Consider the following 18,460-nt stretch of genomic DNA (forward strand, 5'->3'; position numbering starts at 1 on the left):
CACAAGCTGTACAGTAACCATCATTTTTGCAGCTCATTAGTAGCTGCAAACCCCTTATTGCATTTGTGGGCTAGGTTAACTTTACATGTTTGCAAGCACCTAGCAAGTCACAGCCTCATCGTACTAAACATTACACAAGGAGTAACACATATCTTGCCCTTAAAATATGCCAACAGCACTGACTGCCTCCTGCAAAAGGATACAAGTTTCAAAATATGGTCCTTCACTCTCATTATGCAGAGATTAGCATCATTTGAGTAGATTGTTTGCTACTCAAGTTACTCTGCAGTATTTTCAGTTGGCCTCATCCCAATAGGGCATGATTCAAAGTAAGTATCAATGTGTGATCATAGAAAAAGAAGATTCAGATGCTGAAACTAACACAGGAGCACTAGTTAAAATCAGTTCCAGGTGCTTTAAAAAAAGACAAACAAAAAAACCACTCTCCCCCCCCCCCCCCCCCCAAAAAAAAAAAAAAACAACCAACCAACCACCTTTGAGTCAATTTGGGGTTTGTAGGAAAAAGTACTTTCTCCTGCTGGCAAGATGGCTCTTGTGCTAAAAGCAAATATACCGGCAGCTTTGCTGCAGATCCAGTATATGTTATGGCTTCAAAGTGTTTATCTCAAAACAAATAACTGGAAGACAGCTACATAAGTAACTACTGTTTAGAGTTGCTCAAAGTCACATCATCTTTTCAAGGTAAAAAGTCTGCAGAGATACAAAGGTTGAACACAGTGGCTGTTTACAGCCCATGTTAACAGCAAGTGAGACAGCATTTCAGGCTCAGCAGTACCAATGTTCCTCAGATGAAAAAATCAAGGAGTCAGATGCTGGGGAAGCATCCTCAGGAGTATCCAAGCTCCTTCATGTTTGCTGCAATGCTGTCCAACCTTTCAAGGTAGTATGTGGACACCAGATTTCATATTTTACATAGGGCCATTTTACTGGCTGCAGCCATCAGGATTAAAATGCTGTCATTCTCCTATCAGCAGGGGAAAAAAAAATAATAAATTCCTCAGCAAATCCAAAGCAGGGTAACCCATACTATGCACTAAGGTATATGTGCTGCAGAGCTCACATCCATTATACAATCACTTCCACACTGGGCTTTGCAGCATGTACCGTAGGGTTGGGGTTTTTTTTCCCTAATGTTTCTGCTCTAATCTCCAAAATAAACACACAAGGCAACATATCTAATTATATCTAAGGCAACACATAACTCATTTGCTTTTTTACTGTGAACAGTTAACTGTAAAACACAGCTAGTGCAATATCAGATTAATGATCATGGAAGTTTGAAACACTAGTTCATTATCCTTACAGTTCAGTAGTTCAACACAAAAAATCTTGCTCTTGTGGCTTTTAATTTGCAAATTAAACAGACTGATCTGACATTCTTGTACATGTTATCATAGGACATTAAAGCTGCTTCCAATGTGAAATGATGTCAGTAAAAAAATCACAGCTTCAACCAAAACACAAATGACTACAGCAAACTAATGAGAAAATTTCACCAGAAAAACCTAAGAATATGCAAAAAAACCCCTAACCAAGCCAGCCAATGACAAACTGTTTAAGGACTGATTTTAAACTCATCCTTTTAAACAGAAAGATTTCCTCCCATATTTCCTGACCTGGTTTCAACTGGGATAGAGTTAATTATCTTCCTAGTAGCTGGTACAGTGCTATGTTTTGGGTTCAGTATGAGAAGAATGTTGATAACACACTGATGTTTTCAGTTGTTGCTAAGTAGTGTTTAGTCTCAAGTCAAGGGTTTTTCAGCTTCTCATGCCCAGTGTCGTGGTTTAACCCCAGCCAGCAACTAAGCACCATGCAGCCGCTCACTCACTCCCCCCCATCCAGTGGGATGGCGGAGAAAATCGGGAAAAAGAAGTAAAACTCATGGGTTGAGATAAGAACGGTTTAATAGAACAGAAAAGAAGAAACTAATAATGATAATGATAACACTAATAAAATGACAACAGTAATAATAAAAGGATTGGAATGTACAAATGATGCGCAGGGCAATTGCTCACCACCCGCCGACCAACACCCAGCTAGTCCCCAAGCGGCCATTCCCTGCCCCACTTCCCAGTTCCTATACTGGATGCGACGTCCCATGGTATGGAATACCCTGTTGGCCAGTTTGGGTCAGGTGCCCTGGCTGTGTCCTGTGCCAACTTCTTGTGCCCCTCCAGCTTTCTCACTGGCTGGGCATGAGAAGCTGAAAAATCCTTGACTTTACACTAAACACTACTTAGCAACAACTGAAAACATCAGTGTTATCAACATTCTTCTCATACTGAACTCAAAACATAGTACTGTACCAGCTACTAGGAAGACAGTTAACTCTATCCCAGCTGAAACCAGGACACCCAGCCAGCAAGAAAGCTGGAGGGGCACAAGAAGTTGGCACAGGACACAGCCAGGGCAGCTGACCCAAACTGGCCAACAGGGTATTCCATATCATGTGACATCCCATCTACTATATAAACTGGGGCGAGTGGGGGTGGGGGGATCACCACTCTGGGACTAACTGGGCATCTGTCGGCGGGTGGTGAGCAATTGCATTGTGCATTACTTGCATATTCCAATCCTTTTATCATTACTGTTGTCATTTTATTAGTGTTATCATTATCATTATTAGTTTCTTCTTTTCTGTTCTATTAAACCGTTCTTATTTCAACCCATGAGTTTTACTTCTTTTCCCGATTCTCTCCCTCATCCCACTGGGTGGTGGGGGAAGTGAGTGAGTGGCTGCATGGTGTTGCGGAGGATCCACAGGGGAAATCATGCACAGACCAATGTGATCAAGTGAAGTCCATTTACTACAAATTTTAGCACAGTTATATACCTTATGCGCTTGTGCACGCGCCTTATAGAATACTCTAATTGGTACAATACCCCGGTGTTGGAGCGGCGGAGGAATGCACATAAGTCGACCCAATATGAGTGATAGAAGTGATTCAACTTTATTTGCACGGATAGCTCATATTTATACAGTTTGCGATAATTATGCCTACTAGTCCTAATATGATTGGTACATTGCTAATGTTTATTCATTACTAAAACACACCCACTTGTGGTTGGCAGCTACGCGTGTTCAGTAACTTTCTCATGAGAACTTCTTCAAAAGTTACTTGTGAAGTTATGCCAAGGTCACACCGTCCCTGTCTTTCTCCTGATAACAGCGAGACCAGCTGTTGTTTTTCTCCTGATATCAGTAAAGCCAGCTATTTTCAGCCAAGGCCTAGTCTTGTTGCTCAAACTGACATTTTTTCAGAGAACTCTGCTCGCACAACTTTTCCACAGGCCCATGTCCTTTTTCAGTAAGCCACTTCCCAACACGATGCTCTTCGGAAAATCCCGGTATTTATACATTTGCAGAGGAATGGGTTTTGGCAAACATGGCCAGCGGGTGCCAAAAGTCCGCCTCGGTTGCAATCTATGACGCATGCGCTCGCTCGCCAGGCGTGCTGCACGAGTCATAGCCATCTTGTCTATTGGTTTGTGGGCTTTACGATACAGTTGCGATGCACAGAGAATCTTGACCTGTTATGTTAGCCAAGGTGACCTATACATTAGTTTTCGGCTGAGGTAGTATTCATATTGCCACATCATCTATGATGCTCCAGATGATGATGGTCGTGCAAATCGAACAGGAGTCCGTCGTGGGCCTGTATCTGTGGAAAGACAATCAAACTCGTTCCCAGGTTATTAATGGAAATAGACCTTACCCCTAATTTTGGCTTTAACTAACTTTTACATTTACCCCACACTGTCTTCCCGTAATCACACTATGTTTAATCAAATTATGCTTAACACACTTTTTACCTAAAGCAAGTTCTATATACAATAAGGCACGCTGTTCTAAAAACCTCTCTGAAGGACTCAGTGTCCGCTAGTAATACTCTATTAGTTACAATCTGTCGGATCAGCGGCTTCAGCACCCGCCGGTGCCATGCCAGTTGCCATTGGGACAATTCCGGACCCAGCATCAGTGCGAAGCCATGGCTTGACCCACTTAGCCGGGATCTCCCAGTAAGTTTTACTTCTGCTGATCCGCACCATTTCCCGGATTCTGGGTCCTTATACATTACCATGATTCCTGTACTTTGTTGCGTCCTTTCTGCCTGTAAAAGAACATGATGCACTACCATTGGTGGGTCTTTGTGATCACCTGTCAATCTAAGATAATTTAGCACAAATAAGTCTTTGGCCAATTGTTCCTCTGGGAGTAAGCCCTGGGTTCCCCCCTTTTGTTTTTGCAGCATGTTCTTTTAGGGTTTGGTTGGCCCATTCGACAATAGCCTGTCCTGTGGGAAGATGTGGAATACCGGTACCATGGTGAATTCCCCACAAATTACAAAATCGAGCAAATCGTTTAGAACCATAGGCTGGGCCGTTGTCCGTCTTAATTTCTTTAGGCACACCCAGTACTGCAAAAGAAGCATGAAGATGTCATTCAATATGTAAGGCCCTTTCTCCAGTTCGTGCCGTGGCCCACATGGCAGCAGGATAGGTATCAATACACACATGCACAGAACTCTTTGCACCAAACCACGTGACATGGGTGACATCCATTTGCCACAACTGCAATGGCAAAAGACCTCGTGGGTTAACCCCACGGCCCATGCCGAGCCCCTCCTTTTGACAATCAGGGCATGCTTTAACGATACCTTGGGCATCAGTAAGTGGTAAGTCAAATTGGTTTGCTAACATCCTAGCGGGTTGGTGCAAGAACGCATATGATTGAGATCTATAATTAACAAATCCCATTCTTCTGGAAGCATAACTGGAGACGGCAAACCTGGCTGCAGGGCTCCCATACTGTCCATCACCGCATTCACAGCTCTGAGATCATGTAACAGTCTCCATTTCCCACTTTTCTTGGGAATGGTAAATATTGATGTATTCCATGGACTAGTAGAAGGAACAACATGTCCCGCTCTCAATTGGTCCTCAACTAACCCTTGTATTTTTAGCGGCCTTTCAGAATTTAGCAGCTACTGATCAATCCAAACAGGCTCATCTGTTTTCCAGTTAATTTTCAGGATTGGCTACCCCTCAGTGACCGCTCCTAAAAAGGATGCGTCACTAACATTGCCTTCATTTGGCTCAATAAATCATGGCCTACGAGGCCAAACAATTCAGTTGGGGTAGTCATGACATACGGACATGTCGTAATGTGTTCACCATCGGGGAACACAAATGTAATCGGTAGCTGACTTACTAAGGTGGCTTGTGTGCCCCCTATCCCAGCAATACCAAAATTTGGATTGATCGATGGCCATGATGGAGGCCAAATGCATCGTGAAATAATCGTAACATCAGCTCCTGTATTGATTGTCATTGGTTTCTTGACGACAACTCCATCGGGCCCTTCCAATTGCACTACCTTTTCTGGTTTACCTCTTGTTGTGTCCATGGCAAAGTGTACCTGCGGTTTCCCTGTGGAGCCGAATCCACCATCTCCACGTTGTACTTCACCTGGGTTCGGAACACACGACCTGAATGGAAGTAACTGTGCTATTCTGGTACCTTTAGGAATAGAAACAGGAGGGATTAAAACATGAATCATAATTTTCACAGTCCCACAATAATCTGCATCAATAAGCCCTGGGAGCACCAGAATTCCTTCTAGAGCTGTTGAAGATTGCCCCATTAAAAATGCACTAAGTCCAAACCCCAATGGTCCCTTTATGTTGACTGCGGTTTCCACATCCACTCCGGAGCTTCCTGCGGTGGCGGATCTCGTGGTTGCGAGGCTGCCTGAGGGCTGGCAGCTCAAGCCCCTTGCATTCGTGTTGTCGCGCGAGGGGCCTTCGCGGTCATTGTAAAGTTTCCCTTCTTCCTGTATTCTTGGTGGTATGGTTATCTTTCTTACACTTGTTGCAGCACTTACTGTTAGCAGTACCTGTACATTTGCTCCTAATGTGTCCATGTTTGCCACAGTTAGAACACTTGACCAAGGGTGTCTTACTGGCCTTGTGTTTCTTTGTAGCTCCTTGGAGAGCTGTGGCAGCGTAGGCTACTTTCTGTGACTCCACTGATCGATCCATGTATTCTATCATATCAACGATGTCTGCATTTTTCAGCAAATTACACAATGCTTTGCGTGTCTTTTCAGTAGCATTTTCAAAAGCAAATATTTTGAACATATTTTCTTTCATGCCCTTGTTCATGTCAGGGTGGTCATAAATTGTATTCTCCTGTTTCACCTGGGTAAAAGCATGGCTGTACACATTGTCTGGTATGGTAAGAAAAGCTTGATACGCCAAGATCTGTGATAGATGATGAACCTCAGTGATACATTGTAACTGAGCGTTCCCTGATGCGAAGGGTCCAGTACCCATCAGCATCTGCGTGGTTACTCCCCATAGGGGATGTGTTTGTTGTCGTGAAGTTGCTTGTTCCCTATCACAGAACTTCTCCTACTGCCGGAAAAACACTAACATTTGGGCGGGTGTCAAAATCAACTGTGCTAGCTGTTTAATATCTTGAGGTATCAGCGTATCAGCAGAAAAAATGAATTGCAGTATTTGGTGAGTTAACGCAGATTTGATTCTGTACTGACTCACAGCATTCCTTAATTTCTCAATGACCTTCCATTAAACACCTCCCATTTTTTCTGTCCATTTGATGCAATAACTGGGAATGCTTGGAGCATAGTCCCTTCTATGATGGCATCTTTTATTACACCCCTCCAATGTCTCTGCCTTTCTTCTGCAGCGGCTATTACAAGCGGCTCCGCGTCTATCACGGGTGCAGTTGGTTTCCCCGTCTCTTTTCCGCATTTCCTTTAACAATTCTAACATTGTCTCTTTTTGTTCTATTATTAGAGTAACCAAATCCTTGTTTGCATTATTTGAATCAGGGTATATGCTAGGTATAATTTGTTCATGTTGAACGGTGGTATCTGGGGGCTGTTTTTTCGTAGGCAGATTTTTACTCACTCCCTGATTCTGTAGGGTTTCCTTTAATCGTACGGATAGGGAGGCTTGGGAACTGTCAGATGGCTGATTAATATCGGCAGTCCCAGGGAGTGGAGCAGAAGTCAAGGGCACAAGAGCAGGCGAACAAGCTCCAAAAAGTCTCTCTCGCTGCATTATGTTTTTCTCCCCACTTTTCCCTTTCACTTGCGGTTGGAGAGAGAGAGCAGCAAAAGCAGACGCAGACGCTTTATGATCTGCTTTCATTTCTTACAGAGTTGTCTTAATCAATTTCCATAAAGTTGCAAGACCTTTAACTTCTTTAGACCCGTCACTAATTTCATCCCATAGGGAGGTTCCGATAGCATTCCAGGTACTAAGCTCAAAAGCTGTACCCACACTAATTGAAAGGTTTCTGTCCTTGCTTCATTAGTTTTTTAGCTGATTTATCATCGTCAGTTACCATATCCCATAATACGTCTCCTAATCTACGCCATTCACTCTCCTCAAATAATAGATCCGGACTCTTAAAGCATCCCTTAACACGACCTAAAGCAACTAATCCCGAAACTTGCTTAACGCAATTTACCCCCCGCTTTTCTAAAAAGCACAGTAATAATTTTAGGGCTACCTCTTGATCCATTGCCGGCCGGCTTCTTGATACTCCTGGGTGCTACCTTGATTAAGGCACCTCGGTTAAAAGGTCTTTGCAGCCTTTTTCCAGTAGCCCTCACTGACGGCGAACCCCTTTTGGACGGTCCAGGCACGAGAGCTAACACACCAACCAAGACGATCAGCGTTCGGTTAATCTTTTGCCCCCCGGTCGCTGCTACCGGTGCTTCTCAGTGTCCGTCGCTCCAATTCCCCTTTCTTTGGTCCCCGTTCGGGCGCCATTTGTTGGAGCGGCGGAGGAATGCACATAAGTCGACCCAATATGAGTGATAGAAGTGATTCAACTTTATTTGCACGGATAGCTCATATTTATACAGTTTGCGATAATTATGCCTACTAGTCCTAATATGATTGGTACATTGCTAATGTTTATTCATTACTAAAACACACCCACTTGTGATTTGCAGCTACGCGTGTTCCGTAACTTTCTCATGGGAACTTCTTCAAAAGTTACTTATGAAGTTATGCCAAGGTCACACCGTCCCTGTCTTTCTCCTGATAACAGCGAGACCAGCTGTTGTTTTTCTCCCAATATCAGTAAAGCCAGCTATTTTCGGCCAAGGCCTAGTCTTGCTGCTCAAACTGACATTCTTTCACACAGAACTCTGCTCGCACAACTTTTCCATAGACCCATGTCCTTTTTCGTCAAGCCAATTCCCAACACCCCGGTTCACGCGACACTATCTTATCCTCTATTGGCTGTGCAAGCTTCTTCACGAGGTGTCCAGCAGTTACTTATCTCATTCTTTGGCATCCAGGAGTTGCTTGTCAGGCTCTTCTTATCTTCCTTTTTCCCAGCATACAAGGGCACAGCATCCTTGTCTGCTCCAGCACTTTGTAAACTTATTCTTCGTTCCCACCTAATGGCTGGATTGCTCACATGCCCTCGCCCAGCCAAGAAATCCTCAACAGCGTGGTGCTTAAGTTGCTGGCTGGGGTTAAACCACGACATGAGTTTGGCTAAATAATTTTCTTTTAACATCAACATATTTTATCCCAGCATAGATAAGGCTGTAATTGCCAACACAGACTATTTTAGGGTTCAGATACTTCCATGTATGTCTGGGGTAGGTTTCCCATAACAGGGCTGTACTTATGCTTGTATTCTCAAAACACTGTCAACTTTTGCTGCAAACTGATTATTACTGCATTGTAATTTGATAGGGTGTAGGTAGGCATATTGCATCAGGTGCAGCGTGTCTGAGATACAGGCTCTGATCAAACAGCATAACAACATTAAGACTAAGTTTTCAAGAATTAATCTTACAAGACAGGAAAGAATATCATCATGGGATCATGGCTAGCATACAAATAAGGATGAATTTCCTGTTCTCTGCCATTCCTGGGTTTTGGTAGCCTCAGCTTATTCCGTATACAAGCAAGTCCTGTGCTCAGGTCTTATGTTTTTGCAGTGTGTGGGTATCATTTTTCTCTGAATGGAGTAAGAGATAATCCAGTTCCCAAACTGATCGTGTGGATGCTACAATTTTTGAGCGTGATGGCATGCTGGAGCACCGTACTAGAGCTACTGGAGACACAGCATGCATTTTTGTAGATTAAGCATCAGTGATCTCCATAGTCACAGATGCTTATGTGTGATGATCATATTATTTAGAAAGTGGAGGAGCTTTTGGAGTCTTTGCAGGAAAGCAACATGGCTTGTTTCTGTGGAGGCGTTGAAATAAGAAGGTGCTATGTGGCTACTATATACATGAAGACCTATTGGAAGATTATTTTTTTTATTATCTGTTTCTCTAGCATTTGGTTAGTGTTCTCAAACTTCAAGACCTTAGAAAGGAAGGGCGAAGCTGAAAAATAAGTTATCCAAAATTCACCAGAAGGGTCTAAGTAGAAAGTGGTGTCTCACAGTAGAAAAATTGCTCTGTCTTGAAGTTCTCTACCTTTTTTTTTTCTTTTCTTGAGGTATCTTCATCCACGCTCCAGTTCTCACTAAAAGCAGACTGTCGATCTACCATAGATCTTGTCTTTTCTTTCCTGGTATGCCATTTATGGGTGGTTGCTTATCTGTCACGCTTTTCTTCTAAAGTTAAGTCAGATCTGCCACTTCAAATCAAGAATAATATCTATGACATGCTTAAATACTGGAAGAAAAATTAAATGAGTTTTAATTTCCCCCCAGTTCCTTTCTTGGTACTGGTAGGCAATACTGCATAGTGTTAGAGCTATTTAAGGGTTGCTTTTAGTTGCACAATTGTACAAGTTTCCTCTGACTTTCCTACAAGATCCAGCTTTCTCTGTCCAAATAATCAGATCCCTTGCTTGCATTCTCATCTTACATCTGTCTCGTTAAATTTGTGTCTCGTTAAATTTGTGTCTTGACCTTGAAATCTTCTTGACCTGTGGTAGTCTGAAGTGGTTCTTCCTGACTGCTACTCTTACCCTGTATGCCAATGTATTGGTTTTGTTTGGCAAGGTTTTGGTAGCGGGGGGGGGTTACAGGGGTGGCTTCTGTAAGAAGCTGCTGGAAGCTTCCCCTGTGTTCGAGAGAGAGCGAGCTCATACTAGCCGGCTCTGAGACGGACCCGCCGCTGGCTAAGGCCGAGCCAATCAGTGATAGTGGTAACGCCTCTGTGATAACATTTTTAAGAAGGAAAAAAAAGTTGGGACGGGGAGAAACTGCCGCCGGAGTGAGGAGTGAGAACATGTAAGAGAAACAAGCCTGCGGACACCAAGGTCAGTGAAGAAGGAGGGGGAGGAGATGCTCCAGGCGCCGGAGCGAAGATTCCCCTGCAGCCTGTGGTGAAGACTCTGGTGAGGCAGGCTGTCCCCCTGCAGTCCAGGGAGGTCCACGGTGGAGCAGATATCCACCTGTAGCCCGTGGAGGACCCCACGCCGGAGCAGGTGGGTTCCCGAAGGAGGCTGTGACCCCGTGGGAACCCCGCGCTGGAGCAGGCTCCTGGCAGGACCTGCGGATCTGTGGAGAGAGGAGCCCACGGAGCAGGTTTTCTGGCAGGACTTGTGACCCCGTGGGGGACCCGCGCTGGAGCAGTTTGCTCCTGAAGGACTGCACACCTTGGAATGGACCCATGCTGGAGCAGTTCGTGAAGAACTGCAGCCCGTGGGAATGGCCCACGTTGGAGGAGTTTGTGGAGGACTGTCTCCTGTGGGTGGGACCCCACGCTGGAGCAGGGGAAGAGTGTGATCAGCCCTCATCCTGAGGAGGTGAAGCGGCAGAAAATAACGTGTGATGACCATAAACCCCATCCCTGTCCCCCTGTGCCGCTGGGGGGGCTTGGTGGTGAAATCCGGGAGGGTAGTTGTGCCCGGGAAGAAGGGAGGGGTGGTGGGAAGGTGTTCTGAGATTTCATTTTATTTCTCATTACCTTGCTCTGGTTGGTTTGTAATAAATTGAGTTAATTTTGCAAATTGAGTCTGTTTTGCCCGTGACGGTAATAGTGAATGATCTCTCCTGTCCTTATCTCGACCCGCGAGCCTTTTGTTATATTTTCTCTCCCCTACCCAGCTGAGGATGGGGGAGTGATAGAACGGCTTTGGTGGGCACCTGGTGTTCAGCCAGGGTCAACCCATCACAGCCTTCAAACTTAATGTAAATGGTTACAATTAGATACAAGCTTGAATTTCAAGGATGTTTGTTCATGTACCAAGCTTAGCTTGATTGCACTGGTTCTGCTTTTATCAGAAGTATAAAGGGTACCTTAAATATCTGTGCTGTACTGCAGATGAATCAACCTGCTTTGCACCCTTTTGTTGGCCCTTTCAGGAGATATTTCAGCAAACTGAGGATTCTGGTTTTATCTAGATGTCATATTAAGTCATTGAAAAATCAATGCTAGCTTTCACTTCAGTGTTGTACTTTCTCTTGTATATCCATCTGGCCTGAATGATGTCTTTTTAAGCATCTGTGTATTAACAGTGATCAAGAACAACCATTTTGTAGATGGTTCTTGTCTAGCCACATGTAATCAGCTTTTTAAATGGAGCATGGTTGTTATAGCAGGGAGGTGACTTCCTGGTGATCTGCAGGAGATGAGGACTGTATGTGAAGGGACATGTTCTTCAGTAGCTGTTTCCTTAGGTCCACATTGGGAGCATAAGGTCTATACGGAACCTAACACAAGGCAACCTGAGATGCGGTTCAAACAGTAGTACTTTGGAGCCACTGAAGGCTAAAGCAGTGGAATATCTTGTCCTTGTGACTACAGCAGCAGTGCCTGGTGTAATGCAGCTGTTAAAACATATATTTGCAGGAACTGGTACTGTGGCAGATTCGGGTTGGCAGGTGCTGCTTTTGCCCCCCAGCCCAGGCAAGAGCACTTTGTACTGTGAGAAGTAGCAGCTTAATACTCTGCAGGCCTCAGTGATCTGCCTCTGTGTTTTGATTTTTGACTTAATGACTTCAAAACAGACACCCACCTTAAGTGAATTAAATGTATCATTTGAACTGGACTCCCTTTCCTTAGCAGGCCGAAGCTCTAATTGAGACTAACGGCTCAATAACACTGTGCAATTTGGGTTTTTGTCTTGTTTTGAAAAAATAAATCTGAGATCTGAGCTAGGATTCATCTTTCTTTAATTCTCATCCCTTGTGGTGCAGTTTGCTGGCAACCGAGTCGTTGCTGCTCATGAGTAAAGCTACACTGATTGTAATGCTGTGAGCTCCAAATCATCTAAAGCACAAGGCAGGGGTGAAAAGAGGTAGAGAATGACAGAATGCTGAATGCCTATTGAATTTACCTCCTCACTAGCAAAAAACCCACCCAAAACCTGTTACTGTAGAAACAATAGCCTGAGGAACAAGGATGGGTATGTATCAACTAATGCACTTATTTTAGCTTAAACTTTAAACTTGATCTGTTTGGAGCAGCCTATGATAATGGAGCTGAGAGGTGCATCATTATGCAGTAATCTGAAAATATGCTTTTGTGTCTCAAATGTAGGCTTCTTGCTAGCGAATAACTTCTGACATAGTGCTGGTTCCTGCAGTGAACTAGAGGATGTTGGGCAGGGAGGCAGCTTGCATAGGTGTATCAGTCCTCACTAGGTCATACCGAATTATAGAAACTTTGCAGACAGGTTGCACACTGGGGCTATGCATAATACAGTTGTATCACTAAGTGTTACCTGTGTCTCCCTAGATTTACTGCCTGTGACCAGCTCCAAACAGGAGGGTTCATGATTGGTAATGCAATGGCTGAAAAATAAGTAGCATGGATGCATAAGTGCTTAGCTGGCTTGTGTGGCAGACAGCATAGATAAGTTTTGGACTGCAATTCCTAGGTGTTGCTGTTCAGTTTCTAGAAACCTATATCCCTTGTTTAAATAAACACTGGTATGCCAGCTTGTGAAGTCTCTTAAGAACTGCTGCCTGCTGTCCTGAGAAAGGTGAAGTTGTGTAATGCTGCAGCACAGTGCTATGGTTTACACTTACAATGTTATAAATATTCCTTTCCCCTTGCTGCTTATGAAAGAGGTGACTGCATCAAGACCTGCCCTGTGTTTTTAGCAGAACATGTGACTGGCTGTCCCTTGAGAGCTTTCCTCTTGCATCCAGCCTGGCTTGCATATGAAGAGAATCAAGGCAATTAGTCATTCACTGACTCATGAATGGTGCTTGTTTAAAGAATTGTCTAAAAATAGTTAAAACTGGCTGAAGGAAAGGGTGTTTGTATATGGAGCTAGCTTGGATGTCTTTTCACTCAGCAGATGCAAATGGTATGGCTTGCTTCACTGTACAGTAAAGTGATCTGCTGTGTTTTGGTGAGTATGCAAATGGAGGAATGAATAGGTGAGTTCACTCTGTCAAGCCTGATGCAAAATGCTGAGAAACTGGGATATGCTTTGGTTGTGATTACTTGAATTTGAGCAAACTAAACTAGAGATATGACTAGGATAAGTCCGAAATATATCATACTGTCTCATACTCAACCATTCCATAGATATGCCTGTATATAAATCTGCTTCAAGAAAGTAAATTACTTACCCAGGTCATGAAAGTTCAAAATATAAGATTGAACAGGATGATGAAGATGTCATAGGCTAATGCAGCTCTTAATAAAAGAGACAATCTTCTGGACCCTGAAGCCTGGCAAGCAGAGGCAGGTGCTCAGGATATCAACCCCCCATACACATGTAACTGGAGGACTTCCACACATGCTGCCAGAGATGCCAGTAATGTAGCATGATACTTTGAATAAGCAGCCTCAAATATTCCTGCCACTCCTCCAGCAAAACTTTATTATTTTTTCAAATAGAGTTGGAAAATTGCTTTTTCTGAAGTGGGCACAAACAGTTTCTAGAATAGCTGCCACTAGTGTTAGAGCTTTACCGGTTCAGGTACTAGCATCCTCAGCTATACCTGCAGTAGGACTATTTCAAGTGCCAGCTTCTCTTCTAAAGCAGAGACCTAAGAGATGTATGATTTGGAGTAAATTTTAGGTGCAGTATTGCCAAGTATCTTTTGGCTCCTTCAGCAAGTATTGGACACTATAGGGAGACTTAAGTTCCACACATTTGAAGTTATTCTTCCTATTTTGTCCAAATGGGGAAGTTGGTGTGTTTATACAGATATAAATAAGAACAGAGTCATCTGTTTCTGCCCAGAAAATAGTCACACAGACCAGCCTCTGCATAACACACACCCAGTGAGCCTGATTTTAAGCCATATGACTTGTGTACAGTCTGCAGGCAACCAGAAGGCATCAGACCCAAGAGCACAATCTCAACATGAGGCCTTCAGTGATGGCAGAAGTCTCCTCACATATGGCCTGCCACAATCTCTAATATATTCAATCTTAATTTTTTTTTCTCTTAATCAGGCCTGATCTTGGAGTGAAGGTTAAATTGGGGGCAGAATCTAGTAATATTTCAGCATGAGAATTCCAAGGAAAGTACAGAAACCTCGGTATGATGTCAGTTTTCTCATGTGGGATTCTGAAATTGCTTTAGTGCTTGGCTCCTGTGGTCAAAGCTCAGCAAAGCTGTTGGGCTGGCAGCTTGCTGTATGGAAGACGACCAAGTAGTTCTGTTTGGTGTTAGGTCTTATAATATAGCTGCTGGTAGTTGCCTTTTCTGTGATGAGGTGGCAGACAAATGCAGAAACTGAGTGAAAATGGACAGGTTATAGAAGAAATACTTGGACGGCTCAGGATGACACCATTTCCAACTCAATATCTCTTGCTGGATGCTACATCTCCTGCAGCTGCTGCAATGATGGTGTTTTCTGTAGCATTGTGTGAAGTCAAACTGATAATAAAAGTAATGGAAGTGAACCTGGCGGTTGTTAGCTGTAGGGATTGGCGCTCGGAAGATCTCGCGATGTACGGAAAGAGAAGGGTTAAAGGAGGCGGGATGACCGACAGAAAGTATGTAAGGGCGTGACGCAGTTGAATAAACGCCATTTGCAGCATCCTCATATTGGTGTCAGTGCTCTGTGGCCCAGGGTATGGTGGACCCTGTGCCGAGTCCCACGGGGTGATCAGACGAATGTCTACAAGTGGTGACCCTGACGTGATTGGACATCGGCGGATTACGCGGGGCGTAATCGAAGGCCTGGCCAGGCATGGAAGGAGTCCTGAAGGTGTTGGACTCATGCTCTAGAGAGGTAAAAATCCCTATGGGACAAAAAGAAGCGAAAGCTTGCCTAGAGCGGCTCCTGAAAGAGGAAGCGATAGAGCGCCCGGGGGACATATTGTCTCCTGAGTGCTGGCCGAAATGCACCGCGGCTTTAGCGGAACGGGCTATGGCGACGCAGCATGGTCCGGAGTTAAAGACGTGGGGGCGGATTAGGGCGATTTTCAGGAAAGTGCGGGAGGAGGGCTTAACATGGAAGGAAGCGAAGAGATTGATGCACGCGCAGGCGGATCGGGGCGTGCAGGCGGATGGGGAGGCGCGGACAGAAGGGCTGACGGAGGTAGCGGAGCAGACGCCTCTGGTGCTCCCAGTGCAGCCGTCGGCACCGGCCGAACCACCGGGATACCCTTGGGAGGAGTTGGAACGGGAGCGTGAACGGGCAAGAGAGGAGGAGCGGGAGAAAGAGCGACAGTTAATTCAGGAGGCAGAGGAACCCGTGGCTGAGCAAAGGAGACGGGAGAAGGAGAGGCAGAGACTAGAGGAGGCGGAGAGGGCTGTGATGAAGGGATCAGAAAAGGAGCAGGTAGAGGAGGGAGCGGTTCCCCTGTATGATCCGGAGGATTGGGTGCCGGGACGTGTTTTGCGAACCGCGCCACAAGCGCACCCTAAGATGGCGCCGACATCCGCTTTCTCCCCGGATGTCTCTCCGGAGGTCGGGAGAGGCGGAGCACGGCCAAAGGAAGGAGGAAGGAAAGTCAGGACACTCCCTCTTCCGCGCGTAGCGGAAGAGGAAGAGAGTGGGCCGGACTCAATCGAGGGGTCGGCTCAACGGTTAGAGGAGGCGTGGCAACTGGTGGGCGGAAACCGCTGTCGTCCGCCGCACGCAGCGATAAAACAAAAGGCTATCTCCGGCTGTAAGGCGCAGTCGGCAGCAGCCAGTGAAAAGGCAACGCCTATGCTTTTAATACCTGCGCCCGACCCAGCTACAGATCCGCTGCAGATGTTGCAGCGAGTAGTAGAGGAGATGCAGGAGCAGGTGAAGCAACAGCGGCAGCTGCTACAAGCAGCTGGGGAACAGAAAGGAGTTCCCGATTCACCGAAGGTCACGTTGCCAGACTGGAAAATTGTAGCAAAGGAATGTGTTATGGACGGCATACGCTTTGAAGGACCCCCTTTAGTTTGCCCAGTCCGAGCTGGTCCAGGTGGTGTAGGGGTGGAGTGGTCTCCGTTAGATAGCAAGCTTTTGCAACAAGTGAAGAAGACCGTGGATGATTACGGCTTAGGACATCCCATGACAGGCTCTCTTTTAGATGTGGTTTTTTCAGGTTCACTGACTCCCTGGGATTCGCGACAGTTTTGCAGTATGATTTTGACTCACACCTTTTTCTTGATTTAGAAAGAAGCTTGGACAAACAGATTACAAGCAGCACTAGTTGAGACCCAACAAGAAAGACCCAGAAACAGGAAAGTGGGAAGGTGGGAGGCGCTTGGTGACACAGGGAAGAGGGTATGCTGCAGTACAATCATCAGAGCACCCAGACTCACGTGTGCGCTGGGTGCCGGCACGGTGGTTGAAACCAGGCCTCAGTCAATAACGATTTATTGTGAGTTATTTTGCAGGATGCCATTCAAAAGATCGTCTAAGTACCTGCACTGTGGTCGTTGTGACCCTTGGGTGCTTGTCAAGTATGACCGCTGTGGACAACAACTCTGGAGACGCACCAACCGAGCATCAAAATGGTGTGACCGATGTTTTGAACACCGCAGATCCACTTTACAGCAACCGCTGTGTGTACCCCATAAGCAGGGGACTATGATATGCTTTTAGACAAAGCCAATCAATTACAGGAGGCAGGTGACAGTAGCTTGACAATCTCCTCTCGTCGACCTGGCAATGGCTCCTGTCTTTGATTGACTGAAAAACGTTGACCCTATTTGGAATCCTTTTGGTGGTGGTTATTATGGTTTGTTGTGGGATACCAGCACTGACTGTTTGCGTGCGGAAACTCTTTATACAGAGTGCGGGTACCCACCAGTACACGAATTACTATGAGGTGGTGGAATCACTTATAGCTGTAACGCCAGTTTGTACTGTCGGTCATCCGCCATAGTGAGGGGGGACTTGTAGGGATTGGCGCTCGGAAGATCTCGCGATGTACGGAAAGAGAAGGGTTAAAGGAGGCGGGATGACCGACAGACAGTATGTAAGGGCGTGACGCAGTTGAATAAACGCCATTTGCAGCATCCTCATATTGGTGTCAGTGCTCTGTGGCCCAGGGTATGGTGGACCCTGTGCCGAGTCCCACGGGGTGATCAGACGAATGTCTACAGTTAGCCTAATGTAGGTGAGTGTTCCTGTAATCTGCTCCTTCACCTGAGCTCTGAAGGCACTGACCTGCAATTTTGGGAAAAAATTGTCAAAGTTACACGGCTGTGTCTTAGGGGTTTATACTAAGGAGTTCAGAAGTCTGGCTGTCTGGAAATGCTCTTGCTTTGCCATTATCAGCCTGGGACATAAAGTTGAGGCAGGAGAAAACTCTGTCAAACCATGGGCACTGCAGGACTGACCTGTGCACAGCTGGAGATGGGCATCTGGCCCTGTGCTGGTGGGGCCATGCTTGGCTGTGCGACCGGGGAGGGGAACAGCTTCAGGAGTGTGCAGGTGGCCTCTGGCTAAGGGAAACTTCTTGTTTGGCTTCCAGCCTGTCCCCAGCAAGTTCTCCACATGAGAGTGTTAACAGCTGCCTTGTCTGAATCTGGATGCAATCTGGCTCAAGAGCACTGACAATGAGTGTTTCTAGCCAGAGCCAAAGTGGTTGTTGCATGGTTCAGACTGAACCGCACAATTAACTGGGCAATACCATGGTCTGTCCCTGCGGTAAAACCCACTGCAAGAAAGAAATATCTTCTCTAACTGCTGAACTGCTTGAGATCCTAAACACAGCTGACTTGTGCAGGCTAACTCATGAAGACTAGAACCTCCAGACTGAACTTCTAGGTTATCAAGGGGAGACGATATTAAAAAAATCCTTTTGTTCCTTTTGAGTAATATTAGAAGAAAATGGTTTGGTTTCCAGGCACTGCTTGTTCTAATGTCATTGTTCAGAGCAGTTTTATTTACTTGGATCCCTTGAGAGATTGTCCAGGCAGCAGGAGTGTGAATGTATGAGATCACAGGAGCCTGGATGCAAACCAGCTTAACAGGGCTGTAGTGAATCCCCCCCATCATTCAGCTCAACCCTGGTTTCATGTCTATTGTTAGTCCTGATTTCAGATCTAAGGAGCAAAAGACTAATATGTGG

The 18,460-nt window shown here is 45.4% G+C and overlaps 3 protein-coding genes and 1 long non-coding RNA gene across 7 annotated transcripts in view; 3 read left to right on the top strand and 1 right to left on the bottom strand.

The window, feature by feature from the left end:
- LOC126035413 (uncharacterized) overlaps positions 1-7,623 on the bottom strand; it is a 57,059-nt gene extending 49,436 nt beyond the window's left edge. Inside the window, exons 1-2 of the long non-coding RNA XR_007504912.1 lie at positions 7,567-7,623; positions 3,736-5,544 (exon numbers count right to left, since the gene is read on the bottom strand). This is a non-coding gene — a long non-coding RNA (uncharacterized LOC126035413). The remainder of the gene's footprint in view (positions 1-3,735; positions 5,545-7,566) is intronic.
- LOC126035298 (uncharacterized) overlaps positions 1-17,643 on the top strand; it is a 227,458-nt gene extending 209,815 nt beyond the window's left edge. Inside the window, exon 2 of one of the 2 annotated variants that reach the window (XM_049793742.1) lies at positions 10,302-17,643. In XM_049793742.1, coding sequence (XP_049649699.1) covers positions 15,148-16,554 — 1,407 coding nt within the window. In that variant the 5' untranslated portion in view covers positions 10,302-15,147 and the 3' untranslated portion in view covers positions 16,555-17,643. Of the gene's footprint in view, positions 1-7,638 lie in introns of both variants that reach the window. The other variant, XM_049793741.1, reaches the window with a different exon arrangement.
- The window catches only part of LOC126035259 (uncharacterized), a 393,856-nt gene that overhangs the window by 81,946 nt on the left and 293,450 nt on the right, over positions 1-18,460 (top strand). The window lies entirely within an intron of this gene.
- LOC126035375 (ubiquitin-conjugating enzyme E2 R2-like) overlaps positions 1-18,460 on the top strand; it is a 96,869-nt gene that overhangs the window by 41,941 nt on the left and 36,468 nt on the right. Inside the window, exon 1 of one of the 2 annotated variants that reach the window (XM_049793914.1) lies at positions 13,293-13,346. The exons of the other annotated variant lie outside the window; for it this stretch is intronic. Within the exon in view, the coding sequence (XP_049649871.1) occupies positions 13,293-13,346 (54 nt within the window). Of the gene's footprint in view, positions 1-13,292; positions 13,347-18,460 lie in introns of those variants that run through there. 2 annotated transcript variants of the gene reach the window in all.

Source organism: Accipiter gentilis, chromosome W, assembly GCF_929443795.1.
Source record: "Accipiter gentilis chromosome W, bAccGen1.1, whole genome shotgun sequence".
Taxonomy (NCBI): Eukaryota; Metazoa; Chordata; class Aves; order Accipitriformes; family Accipitridae; genus Astur; species Astur gentilis.